At 40.6% G+C, this 17,620-nt stretch overlaps 1 protein-coding gene across 4 annotated transcripts in view; it reads left to right on the top strand.

Moving 5' to 3' along the window:
• Positions 1-17,620, top strand: part of LOC102210987 (A-kinase anchor protein 13) — a 121,852-nt gene that overhangs the window by 85,544 nt on the left and 18,688 nt on the right. For all 4 annotated transcript variants that reach the window (XM_013909452.1, XM_005727562.2, XM_013909450.1 and 1 more), the window contains 11 exons: positions 4,142-4,301; positions 7,179-7,246; positions 7,358-7,424; positions 8,056-8,203; positions 8,396-8,508; positions 8,727-8,873; positions 9,900-10,156; positions 10,553-10,678; positions 11,191-11,308; positions 15,451-15,699; positions 15,805-15,881. In XM_013909452.1, the coding sequence (XP_013764906.1) occupies positions 4,142-4,301; positions 7,179-7,246; positions 7,358-7,424; positions 8,056-8,203; positions 8,396-8,508; positions 8,727-8,873; positions 9,900-10,156; positions 10,553-10,678; positions 11,191-11,308; positions 15,451-15,699; positions 15,805-15,881 (1,530 nt within the window). The remainder of the gene's footprint in view (positions 1-4,141; positions 4,302-7,178; positions 7,247-7,357; positions 7,425-8,055; positions 8,204-8,395; positions 8,509-8,726; positions 8,874-9,899; positions 10,157-10,552; positions 10,679-11,190; positions 11,309-15,450; positions 15,700-15,804; positions 15,882-17,620) is intronic.

Here is a 17,620-nt window from a genome sequence, read left to right as displayed (position 1 = left end):
TCTTTTTCTTTTCTTTGTTTTCACTACAACTCCCAATAGGTGCGTGGTGTATTAAGCAGGCGGCGATTAGCATAGCAACAACTAAACTACAACCACAACAATAAGTTGGAGCATACTGTGCGTTTGAGTTTCCTGATGGCAGATGCCTTGCATTCTGATTTAAGTTAAAATAACATAACATTACGAGTGGCTAATTGTCTTTTTATGTCAGGTGTATCACAGACGAACCTCAGGCAGAGCTCCCACTGTGGCTGGTAATAGGATCCAGAATCCTTATTAAAGTCTGTTTACGTGTGGCAGCGTAAGCCAATGTTGGCATCAGAACTGAGTCATGCTTTGGTGTTTCAGATTGATGTGCACCCCTTGTTTTGGGAACCGGGTGCAGGCAGGTCGAAGGCATGAATGTAAGATCATGTTGGTCTTTACCACCATTTCAAATAAACATCAGTACAGGAGCTCAGAGATTCTCCGATACAATGTGAGATGCTGCAGGAGTTTGAAAAGATGACACTCTCCAGAGAAAACTGTGGGAAAAACCTCCAATTTCTTTGCTTCTACGCTTATAACAGTGCTCCTGAATCTTGGGTCCTTACTACTCTCTTGAATACCTATCGTTCAAATCGCGATTGTACTTTTGCAGCTTTGCAGTTGGCATGCAAAACAACCAATGAGATGACCATAAACTAGGCTTAACAAATCCTTTCCATCTACTCTACAAACAAATGCATGGCTCTTTCCAAGGATAACATGCAGTAAACCAAACCAATTGAGCTTCACTTTGATGAATGTGTCATTTAGTTTCTATTCTAGCGTCATTATTTTCTCCTTACGCTGGCTTCACTCTATGCGAAAAAGTTAGTTGAGAGGAAGTACTTTTGTTTTCCTTCAAGGAGGTGACAGGAGTTTTTATTTCCTCTGTAGCACACAGGCTTAATAACGCCTGGTCTTCCCTGCCAGCTCAACTGTTTGTGTTTTATGTTTAAGAGCTAACTGATGGTTTTTCTGTAATTTCTATGTTAAGTTTACGTGTTCTTTTTACAAATAAGACGTTCATCATGTTGCAATGCATGCTTGCATTCAGACCACACACTTATGTCAGTTAGAGCTTCCCCTTCTGCTGGAGGATCAACCGTAAAGTAGGAGGTAAAAAATGACAGACAAATGAGCTTCTGAGAACTTTGATGGTCCCTCATGCAACGCCACACAAAAGACTTCCTTTAAAAAGTTCTAAGAACTATGAATAGGCCCCTCTGGGTCAAAAGCTCCTTATATGTCCTGCCTTTGCCCAAGTCGTTGTTAGATGCAACTTCCCACTCTCAAATTTCCCAAGCGCCTCACAGCAATGTGTTCTCAGAGAGATAAGCCCCTATGTAAGATGTGGTCAAAGCAGACTTTCTTTCTCCTGCCCTTCGTACTCTGTTAGGGGATCTACCTGCAGTGTCTCCATTCCTGTCACAGGGTGACAATAATATGCTGTTAGTTTGTTGAAATATCGATCAGAATAAGTTACTTTAGTGAAACAATGGCTTCAGCACTATTATGACATGGAAATTATTGTACAGTACTGCATTTAAAAATCACAATGCTCAGCACTGCTCACTTTAAATTGCAGAAGTGGCATTTACTGTATTGCAGTAGCCATTAATATGATTTAGAAATACAGTTGTCTGTATCAAGACTTTAAAACTCAACAGGGTAGCTGTGGGTGCTTAAAAGTAAAAATAATTGCATTCAATCTTCTCCCCAAAAAAGAGGCCTTGGAAGGTATTAAATAGTCTTACATTTAATTCACAGATTATAAGCAGTAATGTAATTATACAGCATTTTTATATCCAATATATCCAGTTGTGGGCTGTGTGGTAGACCTTACACAGCTATAAACTGTGTGTGATTGTTGTGACAGTATATTGAACCAAAGGACACTCACACAGCACCAGGAAGTACAAAAGGCAAATTCTGTTTTCACTAAAACCACAAATTAACATATTACCTTTTGATAGCTATTCTGATATGTAGTTTACTTCATGATCAAAATTGCTGTTAGATGCTACCTGAAAGTATTAGAAAAGAAAAACGGGCTGTAATGATAGATATCCATGTTTCTGCTGCCAGTCATAGCTGCTTTGATCACAAAGCGTGCATTTAAATTTGTACCATGTGGTGATTAAAGGGTCTGAAATGCCCTGAATTTAGCACAGAGTTTTTATTTCTGATTGGGAAGTGAAATGTCTGTTTGCTTCCTGTAAATATGCAGCCCTTGCAAAGAGACACTGAAGGGTGAACAGGAAGTAAAACAGGAAGATAGAGTTGGTGGTTTAATAATCTCCCCTCTAACCTCAGCCGTCACTTTGCTTTTAAAGCAACAGGATTCTGAAAAAGCTTCCCTCCGCCTGCAGCTCATTGCTCTCTGTCAGAGTTATTGGCCACTGTTAAAGCTTTGATGTTCAAAATGGGTTTGCCTGGTGTCTATTGGCTCTCCTTGGAGCATTGAGATTGCATCTGTAACTGTCAAATGTGTTGAAGAATTGGTAATCTCATTTCTTCCTGTCATTAATAAACCAGAACCAGTTTTAAGGAGGATAATTTGTGTCTTCCTCTTTAGGTTAAACATTGAAAGTCTGACTGTTCTGGAAGGGGATCTAGTTTGTGCAGTTTTGTAACCGTGTCTCTGTCAGACTGAAGGAAGGGTCATTGCAGAAATAGCACCTCCCGTAGCGAGCCAGTGACTTCCTCATTCACAGCCTTCCTAATGGAGACTTGCTGGTAGTAGCTTGAGCCACTGAGCCACAACCAGGGATGTTATACAGGAGTTTCCCAGGGAGCCGTGGCTTCTCACTGAGATGGAAAGGTTGGCTGGAGGTAGGCTAACACAGTGCTCTGGTTTCCCAGTTGAATTGTAGTGAAAGAGACTGTCACAATATCATGTTAAAAGGGGCTGGTGTTTTCCTCTGGGCTGATGTCTTTTTCCAGTGAAGTCATTGCCCGTTAACAGTGTGTTTTACTGGAATGTCTTTTTGTTTAAATCTCTGGTTTAGATGTCACTAGTGATTACTTATCCTGTTGTGTATGCTTGCAGCCAAAACAAAGAGTACAGAGAATCATCTTTTTCAAATGCGTTGAACTGCTGGCGTTTTCTTGTTTTTGTTTTTGTTTTGCCGGGCATCAATAGGCGTGATATCAAACAAGCATTCTTGCTGCCATGAAGAATACTTTTTCAGGCCATTTATTGTGGTTTAGTGCTGGTTAGACAGTTGTTGCAGGAAGTGAGAATGAAAGCTGTGTGTTGTACTGGCTCTGAAACATAGCGTGGGCCAGTCAGGCTTTTGGTATCTTGAAATGGCTGAACCAAATGAGCTCTAGTATGTCAGAGCTTTGTGGTCCCTTCAAACCAAGAGGCCCAGGGCTGGTCATTAAAATGAGCTGGAAAACTGCATTTTCCCATTTCCTCTGGGTTTGGGTGGAGGCTCTGTGATGTAAATCCAAGAGAATGAGAGCTCTGTTCTTCTCTGCATCACTTTATGGGATTGTGATTCAGCTCAGTGTTCAGAGATGACCAGCTGCTGAGGACGATCTCATCCATTAATGCAGAGGCAGCAGAAAGCCCACCCTGTTATGGAAAGGTCATAGAAGTGATTCCCAGACAGTGCGTCTCCGTCACCAGTCATGCATCCTGCAGAAATGCCTCATTCTTCATAAGAGATTTTGAATAGTAGTATTCGAGTGTCTTGAGAAACCAAACGAATACGTAATATGAAAATATGCTGCCCTTTTGGGATAAATGGTCATTGAAGATCTCCACCTCTGAGTCTTCTGTCTCACCTCAGAAAAAAGGATTCAAAGTGTCTGAAATTTATTTTAAAGAGTTCCTTAATGAGACAATTTGTTGTCAGGATAAATAATGCATCACTTAATATGCAAACCCTCCTGCTGCGTCCTACATCCGAGTAATAATGTTGCTCTGCAGGGTTCAGATTGGAATTTAACAGAAGCGACTGGCCCAGTGTCAGTGTCTGGTATGTTAGTGGATGCTACACGTCACCACGCTTCACTTCGAAACTTCTAATTGGATGGCAAAGTTGAAGCAATTAGCGAAGTTCAAGGTTGGGTTGTCTTCTTAACTAATTAATTTCCATTTGTGCAGGAAAAGGAGCGAGACAAACGGGAGAAGGACAAGGAGGGCAAGGAGAAGGACAAGAAGATTGTGAACGGTCATGTTTTTACACCAGTCAGCTCAAACCACACCACCCAGTGCTCCCAGTGCAATAAAGGTTTTAATGGCAAGGATGCGTTCCATTGCACATGTAAGTAACTTTGTTTTTTTTCCTTTTTGTCTTGTTGGTTTTCTGCAGAGTTGCTGTAGCTTTAAATTATATTAAATCCTAATAACCTTTAATTTTTTTATTAGAAGATTTTAATTTCTTATCTGAAAGCACACTAAGCTGCAAGTCGTTTCTGAAAGACGATGCTGAACATAAGGAGAGGAAATGAAAAGATTTCGCCAATAAATGCAGGAATATGCATGTTTGAATATGTTAGTTTATGTTTCTTCTCGTCTTTGTCTCTCAACAACCATTCATCCGATCCACTTCACACTTGTTATGTGTGTTACTGAGAACCTAAGTAAGAGCGGTGCTGAGTCTAAAGTTGTTTTGATTAGCAGTTCTCATAGTTTGGCTGAAAGCACAGACTGTATGTAAATGATGGACCACACGTCTATGAAATTACCCAGTAGTCTCTGGATTATGAATTTTGAGGCTTCATAGTTGGTACACACTTGTTTTAAAAAGCCTGAGGTGACCATATTAGGATTAAAAGAGTCAAGTTGTCAGCTAACGCTAGCTATCTCGGTTAGCAAGCTGCATTCCCAAACAAACAGGCACAAATGGCTGCTAAGTTGGTGCTGAGGAGCAGAATTATACAGTGTAGAATTTCTCCTGCCAAAAATGTAGCACAGACTTCTTTGACGGCTGTACCACAAAGCAGGCCGTGTTATTTGTCAGATAATTTTGTTAAGAACTGGCCTAGCAGACAGCTGCCAGCCAAAGCTGTACATGTCAGCGCACCTGTCAATTAAACCAACTTAATATACCAACTTGCCAATTTAAATTTGTTAATTTGAAAAATAAAATGAGGTGTTCACTTTGTAGCTGAAGTTGGGCATTTTAAAATGAGAGTCTGTGTGGAGTGATTCTCGTTTAGCGGTAGCATCTGGGGTTGCTGCTTGGCTAAAAGTTGTTTTGTGTTACCAGCGTTGTGCCCCCTCAGCTGAATTCTACTGATATATTTCAGCTATAAGTTACATTAATTCAAGCTATTTGGTAATAAAAAAAGGTAAACACCCGTATCACTGCTAAGTTAATGCAATGCAAGCTCAATTTAATTATCTGGTTTACAGTAGTTTAGTGTTTTTATAGCAATCATGGTGACCGGCATGGCTGAAGTTGACAGTGAGCAAATGGTTAAGAGGTTATTTGGCACCTTTTGCAGGTAGTTCTAAAGCAGGACCCTGGTTGAAATTTTTAAAACAAACATAAATGTATGGAAGATATCCTTGGTGGACTACAGCCTGCCTTATGTGTGATGGGACGTGACACACATTTGTATAGCAAGAAAATAGTGTTTCTATGTTAGTTAAATGACACCTTTAGCAGTGACACAGACGCGTGTTCAGTCATTGTTTTCAGAGCAGTAATGCTATGTTTATATCTGTTAACTTTCACAACAACTGATTTCCTGCATGTGATGCATTTAGGTAATATCTCTAAATTGTAGCTCATGAACAGGAACTGCATGAGTAGCAGAGGAGTCAGACCCTATAGTAGGTCAAGTCAGTTTACTGTAAAGGCTCTGTGTTTACATTTAGGCACTAAATGAAAAGATTTGATTTAAAGAAAAAGTAAATTAGAATTCCTTTATTTGATTATAAAGGACAGTGCAAGAAAACATGAAACACCAACTGAACTTTATATTAGCAGTTAGTTGTGCAGCTGCAGCGAAACTCCCCAAAGAGCTACTTCTAATGCAACCCAGTCAGACTTTGATTACAGACAACAGAACTGTTTTTTTGCATTGTTTTTTACTGGAGCGGCAGAGGCAGCCCTAAAGAGGTTCTAGTTTATTGCACAAGTCTTTGGCGCAAGCCCAGAAAAAGCCTAAAAAGGAGAAACAAGCTCTGCGATGGATCACAGCAGACCTCTTGGCCACAATCTGCCTCAGATGCTTCAGACTGGCAAAAACAGCCCCTGTTGTATTCAGTCAGTCTGGTTCAGATTGTTAGAGCCACAGACAGTGTGAGGGAGGTTTGTACTCTGGCTAGTGTCCATTCAGCAGAGGAATACAGTGATCCTTTGTCTCAGATTAGCTGGTCTTATTTGGACGTCACCAAAAAGCAGTAAAAAACCTAATAAAATCCAGAGGCATGTAAAAAAAAAAATATCACTGCAGGAAATCAAGGTGCTTTGATAATCATGCAATCTTCTACTTGCTAATATTTTTACAGTGAGACATTTTCAGGCGATAGCTCCCTGCCCTGACAGTGTTGCTGCCTTTCTGACTGGTGCAGCGCTATTTTCTCACCCAGACTAAAAGCGGCTGTTGAAGTAATCCCAGGAACGGAAATGTTGCACTGTATGCATTCTAGCTTGGGTGACTAGGTCTGATAGTGCGTTTGTGGGTTTCACATGTGTGTTGAGTGGACTTCTGTCTCCTGGAAATATGCCCGTATGATTAAATCCTGATCAGCCACCATTTTTTTCCCTCCTTGATGTGAGCATTAAAAATAAAGCGCGAATATTAGGAAAAACTGAGAATTTGAGTTTAGTGGACAGATCAGCCTGTAGAAGAGGTCAAATGTCAGCAATCTAAAACCATGACTTTGTTCTTAAATGGTGATTCGAGAATGTTTACATGATTTAAATTTTCCCATGCAATTCGGTGGTGACGTGCGTGTGTGTCATATCTGTTTTTTTTCCCCCCATCGTCCACGAGCAGCATTACCCCTCGATTGCATCACATGCTTTGCTCCAGTCTGGCTTTCATTAGCAGGCTGGTGGAGTTTCCTGGCCGGCTATGAAAAACCAGTCAGATTTTCTAGCCCCCACTTTTCCACACACCCTCACATGCCCCACCACCACCACCACCATCAGGCTAACAGTATTCACTCCTTCTTTTCTTTCCAGACTGCAATGCTTCCGTCCACAAGGGCTGCAGAGACAGCCTGGCTGTTTGTGCCAAGGTGAAGATGAAGGTACAGCTTCCTCGCAGTTATTCCTCCACCGATTCTGTAGTACTCTGCTGTCCCGAAGCCAATATCGATTTTCTTTTCATTTATGCTTTTTCTCACCGTTTCTCTGCTTAGTTGCCCAACCAGCAGTTTGCGGTACCAGATTCGAGCTTGTTTCCTACAGTAACGATGAGGAACAAACGTGAGTGTGAAACCAGCTCAAGATTGCCTACACAGTTGTCACAGCCAGTAATTATTTGCAGATTTATCGCCAAACTTCTCTGATCCCCTAATAAGAGGAGATTGAAGGGTTTTTGTGCACATTTATTTTGTTCTGATAATTACTTACACTAAAGTTGGCAAAAAGTGTAGCTTTTATCTACACACCGTGACAGAGTGCTTCTTTGGGGTTGTTCTTAGGACCAGAGCTCAAAGTGTTGCTCCTAGAAAATTCAGCCACACACACATACACATAAATATGATTTAAACAGATTTAAACTGTTAAATTAGTCAAAGGACAAAACCTTTTTTCCTTTGAATAGAGAAGCTTTATGCTGTCTGAAGTCTCCTAATAACTTATGTCTAAGAAGGTAGACAGTCTGTGAGGAGAGAAAAAGATGGACTGTATTTGCCAAAATACAGTCTTAAAACCATCGCTTTTACCTGTCAGTGATTTAGCTTTTTAAATTTAGCATTTGGAAGCAATGACTTGTCATGAAACCGAGGTTTCTAACTATACCAGAGGCCCCAAAAAGTCAGGATAAGTTAGGATCTCCTGCTGGTTTTGAAAAGTGTTCAGATTATTGTTGTAATCTAAGTTTGCTCTGGTCCAGCTGGTGGGACAAAGGAACGCCCCTGGTCGGCCATCTTGCCCCCTGAGGACCATTCCACCTTAATGATCCCATCACGGAGACACACCAACATCATGACTTTCACGGGAAACAACCTCTCCAAGAGTCTCTCAATAAGCAACATTGCTGGGTGAGCTGCTCTGTGTGTGTGTTGGAGTGAAATGTTTCTGTACTTAATCTAATTTCATTTTTAATAGTTTAGTTTTTAATGCATTATTTGACCCCTGTACAATGTGTTTAAACAGATACATGGGTAACTGTGTATGGCCTGTTACAAAGACAACATTAATAACGTGAATTTTATTATCGTGTCTCCATTCAGTCCGGTGTTTGACGAGATGCCCATTAAAGGTCTGCGGTATCTCTCTCAGTCCACCGACTCGCTCAACAGAACCAACCAGGTCACAGAATCCATGGAGTCACTTACTGATGAAGGTTAATAAAGGCACACACACACAAATTCATTTTCCACGTTTTTTAATTTAAGCTAGTTTAATGTGAAAAAAATAATTACTTTTTAAAAAATAAATAAATGATTAATGCATATACTGCACCGAACAGAAACTTAATGTGGTTTATCCAAACCTCTCACCTGTAGATTATCGTATAAATGGAAGTTAGTTTTATTAATTCAGGCTGTGTTGTTGACTCAGGAACAGAAATGATGGATGGGCAGCTGATGGGGGAGTTTGAGGCCGAGGCCAAAGAGCTGGAAGCAGACTCGTGGAGTTTAGGTGTGGATCAGCAATACCTGCAGCAGCTGGACAAAGAGCTGGTGAAGAGACAAGATGTCATCTACGGTAATCACCACATATAATACTCACTGCAGTAACTTTGATTAAACGTAATTTAATCTGAAGATGGTTACTGGCAAAGCAAGGAAAGGTAATAGTTTCTTAAATGGAGTAGCAACATTTTTAATCAAGCTCATTCTTGGCCTGGTTTCCTACATTTCTGTGTGTCAGCTAGTAAGGAAGCATCTAGTAAAAGTGGACCAATGTTATTTAAAGCAGACAAAAACTCGAGAAAGGAGGTAACGCCTTTAAGCCCAGGATTAACAGTGTTAGATAAAATAAAAATGTCACTGCTGTTTCATCTGTGTCATTGTTATTTTCATGCCTGATGTACTTTGTTTAAGGGTGAACCTACAGTATTTTAATTGGGCCCCACTTAAGGACTTTCTCCTGAATTTTCTTCAGTTGTATCTACCAGGCTGTGTGATCTAATATGGCTTTTTTTTACCTGATTGAAATGTGCACTGAGATACTCTTAATGCGCCTGAGCTGATTTGAATCTATTTGTAGTCAAATTTTCTTCGTATTCCTTTTACACGAGCTATGCAGTGACCCCTACCACTGTAGTTGCAGATCAGTTGCAAAGTTATGAACTCTATAAAACTCTGTGCACCTCTGATACGGGGAGGGTATAGATGTATTTGAATAGCAGGTGGTGTATGCTGGTGGCTGTCATTTCAGCTTATTGTGCACCTCCAATTTTCTTTTGGGTACCTGCTGGAGGCATGAGTCTCTGCAGGCATCTTATGATACATGAGTGCAGGGATTCCCAGATGGCACAGATTGCTGCAGCAGTTTGAAAATATGAGAAAGTCTGCAGAAAACTTTGGAAAAACCTCCATAACCACTTTGTTAGCGACTACTTCTTTTCCTGTTTCACCAGTGAAGCTGTTCTCTTTCTGAGCTGTGAAACCTGTTATTTAGGAGAATCATGCAGGGAATCACATACAAGTGGAAATGGCGATGGTGCTGATGTTATATGTCAGTGACTATAACGGAGGCTTAAGTGTCATTTCCCTTCATGTCCTGCAGAACTGATGCAGACAGAGATGCATCACGTTCGGACGCTGCGCATCATGTCAGAAGTGTACAGCAAAGGCCTGCAGAAGGAGGTTCAGCTGGAGCAGCAGATGTTGGAGAAGCTCTTCCCCGTTCTAGATGATCTACTTGAGCTCCACACACAGCACCTCCTGCGCCTCCTGGAGAGGAAAAAGGAGAGCCAGTTAGAGGGAAGAGTCTTTGAAGGAGGCTTCATCATCAGCAGGATAGGGGACATCCTGGGTAGCCAGGTGAGAGGGGGCAGGGGCTGGTTCAAAATTCATTTCTATTCTTTACAGCTGATTTAACACAAGCTGGTTTTACAGAAAACCTAAAAGGTAACATGACTGTTTATTTTACAGAAACGAGAGCTTTTTCTGAAAGGTTATCGACAGAATGCATGTGTGTTCATGGCTGTTATGAAAAGCCTAATGTTGGTTTTTTTGTTTTCGTCTAAGTTTACACCTCCAAAGTAAATTTACACAATCTCTGAGTCAAGTATTGCTCCCACAAATCCCAAACATTTGTCTCAACTCACGTTTGAAGTTCTGAAACTTTGAAAATAATGTTAGCTTTTTAACCTTTATTTATTTCTGCTCTACCAACATTAGTTTTTGTGTGCTTACATCTGTCAACTCCTTCTCTAGTTTTCGGGATCAAATGGTGAAAGCATGAAGAGGGTTTACGGAAGATTCTGCAGTCGCCACAACGAAGCTGTTAACTTCCACAAGGACCTTCTAACCAAAGACAAACGCTTCAAAGCGTTCATCAAAGTAAGCGTCAGGCTTCTCTCGCGGATTTATCAAGTGTCTGTCACACAGCAGACGAACTTTCCGGAGAAGTCTCTTTTCATGCTTTTTGATGAAAACACATTTTTCTTCAGGATGTCTGGCTTTCCAGACACGATTGTGTTTGTTGAATAGAGTTCTGACATTGTTTTCTCTTGTATGGAAGTGCTTGAAGTAGCGTTGAACAAAGAGCTTGTTCTTATTCTGTGTTGCTTTCCTTTTAGTTGTATTATTTTGCATCTGCAGTTCATTTCAATCAGGGCATGTGCCGGAGACATTTGAATAAAAGCTGTATTACCCTCGAGGCAGTTTATTTTTATTATAGAAACGCCAGTGCTCGCCGTCATAAACAATAACAATAAACACCCTCTCAAGTACTACTGCTGTATTGTTCTACGCCAAATGAGTTTTGCAGCTTCTCGCTGGTTATGTGAGACCCTGCCACCTGTTGTGTGTGGGCATGTTTTACTAAAAGCACCTCTTGTTTATTCTTTCAGAAAAAGATGAGTAGCAGCATTGTGCGGAGGCTTGGCATCCCAGAATGCATCCTTCTTGTGACCCAGAGGATAACGAAGTACCCCGTGCTGATTCAGAGACTGCTGCAGCACACTAAAGGTTATTTTCATGTTGGCATTTTTTCACTGTTTTTACTTTGTCTATAAAACTGGTAGAAACAAAAGCACGAACTTGGTTCTAATTTTTCAGATGCTGGATTACTACAGGTTGCTGCTGCAGGCTAAATATACTGAATTTCTTATTAATCGATATATTTATTACACATTTTCAATAAACTAACAAGCAAAGCAACTTCAAGAAACTAACAAAGACAAAACAACCAGAAGGTTTCCTAATCGAGTATCACTTTGTAAGTTTGTTGATAGCGAACATTCCAGGTTGCAGTTGCCCGAATAAGGCCCTAATACCACCAAAATATGCAAATTCTCATGACCATTGATCAACAACCACTGATCAAAGGAGGCCATTTTTGTGAAAAGGGAAAGACCATGTCTGAATCGAGGAGGGGGCCTAAGGGTACATCTGTCACCATCTCACAATGCTGTGATTGCAGCCTTCCCCAACTCTCTGTGAATGGTACTCATGGCCATGGCCTGTTGATCAATGGTCATGAGAATTTGCATGTTAATGATCAAGGAACTGGCCTCCCAGCCCATTGTTCCTTCAGTGGGCTGGTTTCAGTCATTATGCAAATGTACTGTTCATAAGATTGGGGAATCCTGCAGTCAGGTCACTTGGATAAGTGACGAAATGTTTCTTCCACTGACGTTACGTCCAGATGAACAGAATCAACTTTTGGGGATTTACTTACCTGCATGATTGAGTATGCATCAAGGCCCTAATGTATTTACTACCCTTAAATATGTTGATGGTAGCTGCTTCAGTCGGTTGACCTGGTTATTTCCATTGTCGCTTATAAAGTCTGTGGTCTGGTCACCGCGTTCCTACAAGTTTACTTCCTATGTGGATGCTGCTTAAATCTTAATTCTAAATTTGAAAAAAATGTGTGAATTTAAAGTTGGAGATTTAAGCAATATAATTAAGTCATTTTTCCCATTTCAGTTTTGGCTTTTTTAATTTTAGAACTTTTCACAAACCAAATACAATATTTTCTTTACATCATTCTCTATGATTTATATAATTATTTAGAGAGTTTATCTACAGTAATATTTATCACATCACCTTTATCCTGAGAATAGAAAATAAACTCCTGGAGTACCTCATTATTAATATTTTTCCTGACAGCATTCGGTTCCGCTCGTACACCGAAAAGCCGCCCACAGCAGTGTGCCGTTTGTTTTAGGAAACATCCTGAAAAGTACAATTTCTCGCACACAGTTTCATATATTTTGAGAAAAATGAGACATGTGCTGGATGGATGTTTATAGGATAATAGATCAAGCACACTTTGAGGAGCTGGAATATTTCACACCATATTTATATCTGATTTAAAGCAGCTCTCATCAGCTGGCCTCCCACTGTGTGCATTCTCTCTAATCCCTCCCCAAAGCCTGTTTATAGTTCTATGTGGGATGGGGGAGCTCTGCCTTAATCCCCAAGGTGCTTTAAGAAGAGTCTCTCCTGCCAACTCTGATATGTACTGAGAGGAAATAACACAGTAGAGTCACAGTTTGAGATTATATTTTCTTGCTTTGGAGCACAGACATACAACGCAGGAGGAAAATATTCCACTTTAGGGAAGGATGTTGCATGCTGAGCCTAAAACTCAAGAGTGTTATATAGAGTACAACAAGTGTGCATTCGGGACAGTTTGACTGGGGTTTTCCTCACTTTGCAGACTTAAAGGGCACTCGTGACTTTGCTGTAATCCTTAGAGTACCCCAGCGGAGACTCCATGTTTCCTGACTCACGGCAGACCCTGATATTTTACTCCTTTGTTGTTATACTTTAAAAAACAAAATCCCAGTGCTTTTCTATAAATAAATGTTAAGCTTGAGTCACTTGACAGTGACTCAGCCGCTGTCAAGTTAATCAAGGCTTTTATGTGCGCACTTTATTTAGATAACCAGATGGCTTTTGCAGCTATGCTGATTAAAAATGTATTTCATTAGAAATGATTCCATCCTCGTTCTCTTTCCTGCTGAGCATAAGCTGAAACTGATATGTATTGGGTGTGTGTCCACTGCATGAGTCTATCGCCAGCAGCTAGTTAGCAGATAATGCAAAGGAAGCGGTATCAGTCTTCTTGTGCAATTTGCTGCAAAGAAATTAAGTTAAATATTTGGATTTATAGAGTAAGGAGCATCGGAGCATTTTGTAAAAGAGAAAATGTAATATACACATACAGTGGGTGCTCTTATGGCTTGAGTCCCCTTAGAGTAGAGGGTCTAATTCAGCCCACAGGTTGGCTTTGTGAAGTCATCAATTACTACGGTTTGTGATTTGTGGTGTGCACATGAAGGCATAAGTACAGGGGAATGAAAAAGTCTAGATAGCTAAAAAGTTTTTCTAGGTCTAAACAAGTTATTCTGTCTGTCCGTCCTTCCATCCAACCATTTTCTTCCACATCAGGGGTGACGGACAACCATTCGCATTCACATTCACACCTATGGCCAATTCAGACTCACCAGTTACCGTAACTCCATGTGTTTGGACTGTGGAAGGAAGCCAAGTATGTGGAAAAACCCACATGGGGAGAACATGCAAAATCCATACAGAACGACATATTTATTTTAATCATCGAGTAAAACAATATTGTTTCTTAATCACAAATATCTGTACATTTTGTGCTTTTCAGGCACGATCTCTAAATTGTTCTGCAGCGTTCTCCAAAATTATCAAAACATCAAACGGCAAAATAGGGAATGATGTTAAAGCTACACTGAACGTATTCTGGCTCCAAGTATTGCTCGAACATCTTACTAAGAAACTTAATGATCATTTTAATTTGCTATATACATACTGTAAATGAAGGTTTTTCATTAGACATGTACAAGAATTAAAAGCAAACTAGAAAAATTTGCATTTCCTGGGAAAATGCTGTGTGGATGCCTTAACGCTGAAGATGTCTGCTGAAAAAAGCTGAAAAAGTTGAAAAAACGTTGCCCTGAGCAGGATTCGAACCTGGCACTTCTGGTCTCAAGGCGGCTACTCATCTCACAGAGCCAAACTCATTCTCACAAAGAAGAGGTGGAGAGACTGACAATTCTGCTGAAATGAGCAGAAGCTGCTGAGAATTGTGCTGATAAGAGGTGAAAAGGCTAAAAATTTTGCAGAAAAGGGGTGAATCAGCAGAATTTCTGTTGAAAAGAGGTAAAGAAGCAAAAAGTTTCGCTGAAAAGAGATGAATCAGCAGAATTTCTGCTCAAGAGTTTTTTCTGAAAACAGCTGAGATTTGTGCTGATAAGAGGTGAAAATTCTGCTGAAAAGAGTTCAATCAGCAGAATTTCTGCTGAAAAGAGGTTTTTGCTGAAAACAGTTGAAAAAGCTGGTATTTGTGCTGAAAAGTGGTGAAAAAACTGAAATTTGTGTTGAAAAGAGTTAAAAAAGTTTAACTGTTAACTGAAAGAAATGTTGCTATAAGCGGGATTTGAACCCGGGCCTCCCAGTCTGAGAACGGATGCTCATCTCACTGAGCTAAAACACAGGTCAACCCGGCAAGGAAAACCAGTGAGGCCACTGATAGTATGCAGAAATGGGCAAAAAATATTGCAAAAAAAAAATTCAATATCTCAAAAAGTATAGAAGTTATGAGCACCAAAAGTCAAAGCCCGCATTAGCAGAAAGAGCAGAATTTTTTAAGATTTGAATGGTGAAAATAGCACAAAAACTGTGGGAGTAGTTAAGCGCCAAAAAGTGTACGGAAGCAACTAGAATAAAATAGTGGAATAAAGAATAAAGAGAAACAGGAACTCTGTTCCTGTGAGGGCCCTATGAGGGCATCCACACAATTATAAGATGTCTTAGATGTCTCTATAATAATATGTGTGACTCACTGTGACCAGCTAATACCATAAAAAAGCTTTCAGTACTCTCTTCCAGTGAGTGTAAATGCAGCCACGGTTAAAATACTGAAATGAGAAGTAAAATGTCACTTCATCGTCTGCCGCACTTAAACGCCACCTGTCTGAGCCGTTCAGGGTTAAGTGTGTTAGATTGGAGTCATTAAACTACCAAATGTAACGGTGCTCCATTTTTGCTTCAGCTGGTTTAAAATCACATTCCTATGGTAATCTCTTGTAGAATAAATTTTCTAAAATCTTGTCACACGTCTAACACAGAGAGCGACGAAGACTACTTTGACCTGACGGAGGCTATTCGACTCGTGAAGGAGGTGATAGCGGCGGTTGATAGCAAGGTGAACGAACACGAGAAAAGACGGCGCCTGAAGGAATTTCACGGCCGTATGGACAACAAGTCGATTATGATGATGAAGAACGGGCAAATTTTCGCCAGGGAGGATCTGCTTAGGAGGCGGCTGATCCACGATGGAGCGCTACAGCTGAAAAACACCCAGGGAAGATTAAAGGGTGAGGAGTTGGGGATGGGAAATTTGTTAGTCTTTTTAGGGTCTAACATTTCGATGTATTTAAACTAATCCAACAACAACTGATTTTCTTCTGGTCGTCTTCCAGAGGTTCATGCTCTGCTCCTATCAGACGTCTTCGTCTTCCTCCAAGAGAAAGACCAGAAATATGTCTTTGCCATGCTGGTAGGTCATCTCTTTCCCTCTCCTTTGCCCTACAGTTATGAAGAACTCATGAGTGCTGCCAGAGATGATGCTGTCATATTTTCCTCTCCCACTGTTGTTGCTGTTAGCAGGAGCTGCCCTTCTTAGCTATCCCATTGTGAAATAATGCCTGCCTCTTGCTAGCACGTTAGCTGCACCTAATAAAGCTTATCTGGCCCTGGGCTCCTTAACCCAGCTGTGATAAATCATATAGGTTTGAGTTGTTTTTTCCATGTTTACAGGACTCACAGCTTCATGGCATGCCACACTCTCTCCCTCTCTCACACTCGCAGGAATGGAAACAGAGGCAGGCTGGTGGCTTAATAATCACATCCATCAGTAAAAAAGAAAAAAAAGCCTGCAATGTTTGAGTTGGAGCTGTTGACATTAGAAAGGGGAATAACATGTGGTTTGAAATGGATGGCAGCCATGTGGAGAGGGTTTGTTTTTGAGAGTATAGGCATCAGTTCTGTGGATCAACAAGAGTACATGCAGCTACTGTAGCAGGTCGTAGATCATCACCACCTTTACAGGAACACAGACCTGTAGAGCTAAAAGAGAATGGATGATAGTAAATAAACAAAAAGACGAGGAGAATCTAAATGTTTTCAGCTGAAACATTTGGAGCTTTATTACCAAACCTGCATATTATAGATTTGGCTCCATATTTTTGTGTTACATATATTCAAACTGCTGTTACTTAGTAACAGTGATTAAGACAGGGGAGTATTGCCTTGCCTCTGTCAAAGGCCTGAACAACTCAAAGCTGAGAGGTTTGACAAAAGCATAAAACAAGAAGGAAAAGCTTTAACTGTACAGCACAACCTTCCGCTGTGACAATGGCTCCAAAATTTAAACCTGCTTTTACTTCATTACTCTGGGGCTGGCCTCAAAGATGCTCTCTTCTGTCCGTGGCTCCATATCTTTGCTGGAATGACTATTCAAACATCAAAATGACAGCAGAAATGATCGACTTTGAAAGCAGAAATTGTCTCTTAGGAAATTGTTACACACTCAGTAAATACACCTCAGCTTTCTATTTTGTTGCATTCAGTGCTCTTAGCTTGCTGGCGCACAGATGTGGTGGCCATGCTCTATTCTATCTAGTGTGATGTGTGCATCATCACCACAGCTTGAAGCTGGAAGCCCAAAAATAAACAAAGCTAAAGTGCTTTTTTTCTCATGGGTTGATGGGAAAAAAAGTTACATAAACTGCACAGGAATGGTAGCCATTGTAGTTCAAACTCACATGTAATTGGACAAATTAGCAGCATGTTAAACACTTTCAGTCAGTGACTCCCTAAAGCTTGGAACCAATGATCATCACACAGAAAAGACTTCCTCTGAAATATTTTTCCTGGTTTCTGTCTTGTCTTCAGTTGGGTTTTTGTTTTTGTGTTTTTGGAGTCCTTCTGCTTGGTTGCTTTCCTTTGCTATGGAAAGGATCCTGTGATCATCCACTACTGCTCTCTTCTGTGGACATCAAGGCCTTTTTATGTAGCTGTGTGTCTTCCCTGTGTGTTCTTTTTTCCCCATCCACACGTAACAAAGCTCTTGATCTGGTCTCTTGTAATGTTCCCCCTCTTTCTCTCTGTGATGCGTTAGTTTTGCTTTTGCAGCTTAAAGATAGTATTGCGAGCTATTCTGGGTTGCATGTTGTGGGATTTCTGAATGCAAATGCCACATCTAAATCTCCAGACCTTTTATCGGTTTAACTGACA

This window comes from Pundamilia nyererei, unplaced genomic scaffold, assembly GCF_000239375.1.
Source record: "Pundamilia nyererei isolate P.nyererei 1_Seehausen unplaced genomic scaffold, PunNye1.0 scaffold00025, whole genome shotgun sequence".
NCBI classification, from domain to species: domain Eukaryota; kingdom Metazoa; phylum Chordata; class Actinopteri; order Cichliformes; family Cichlidae; genus Pundamilia; species Pundamilia nyererei.
Note: the sequence above shows the minus strand (reverse complement) of the source record. Positions and strands in the feature narration are given on the sequence as shown.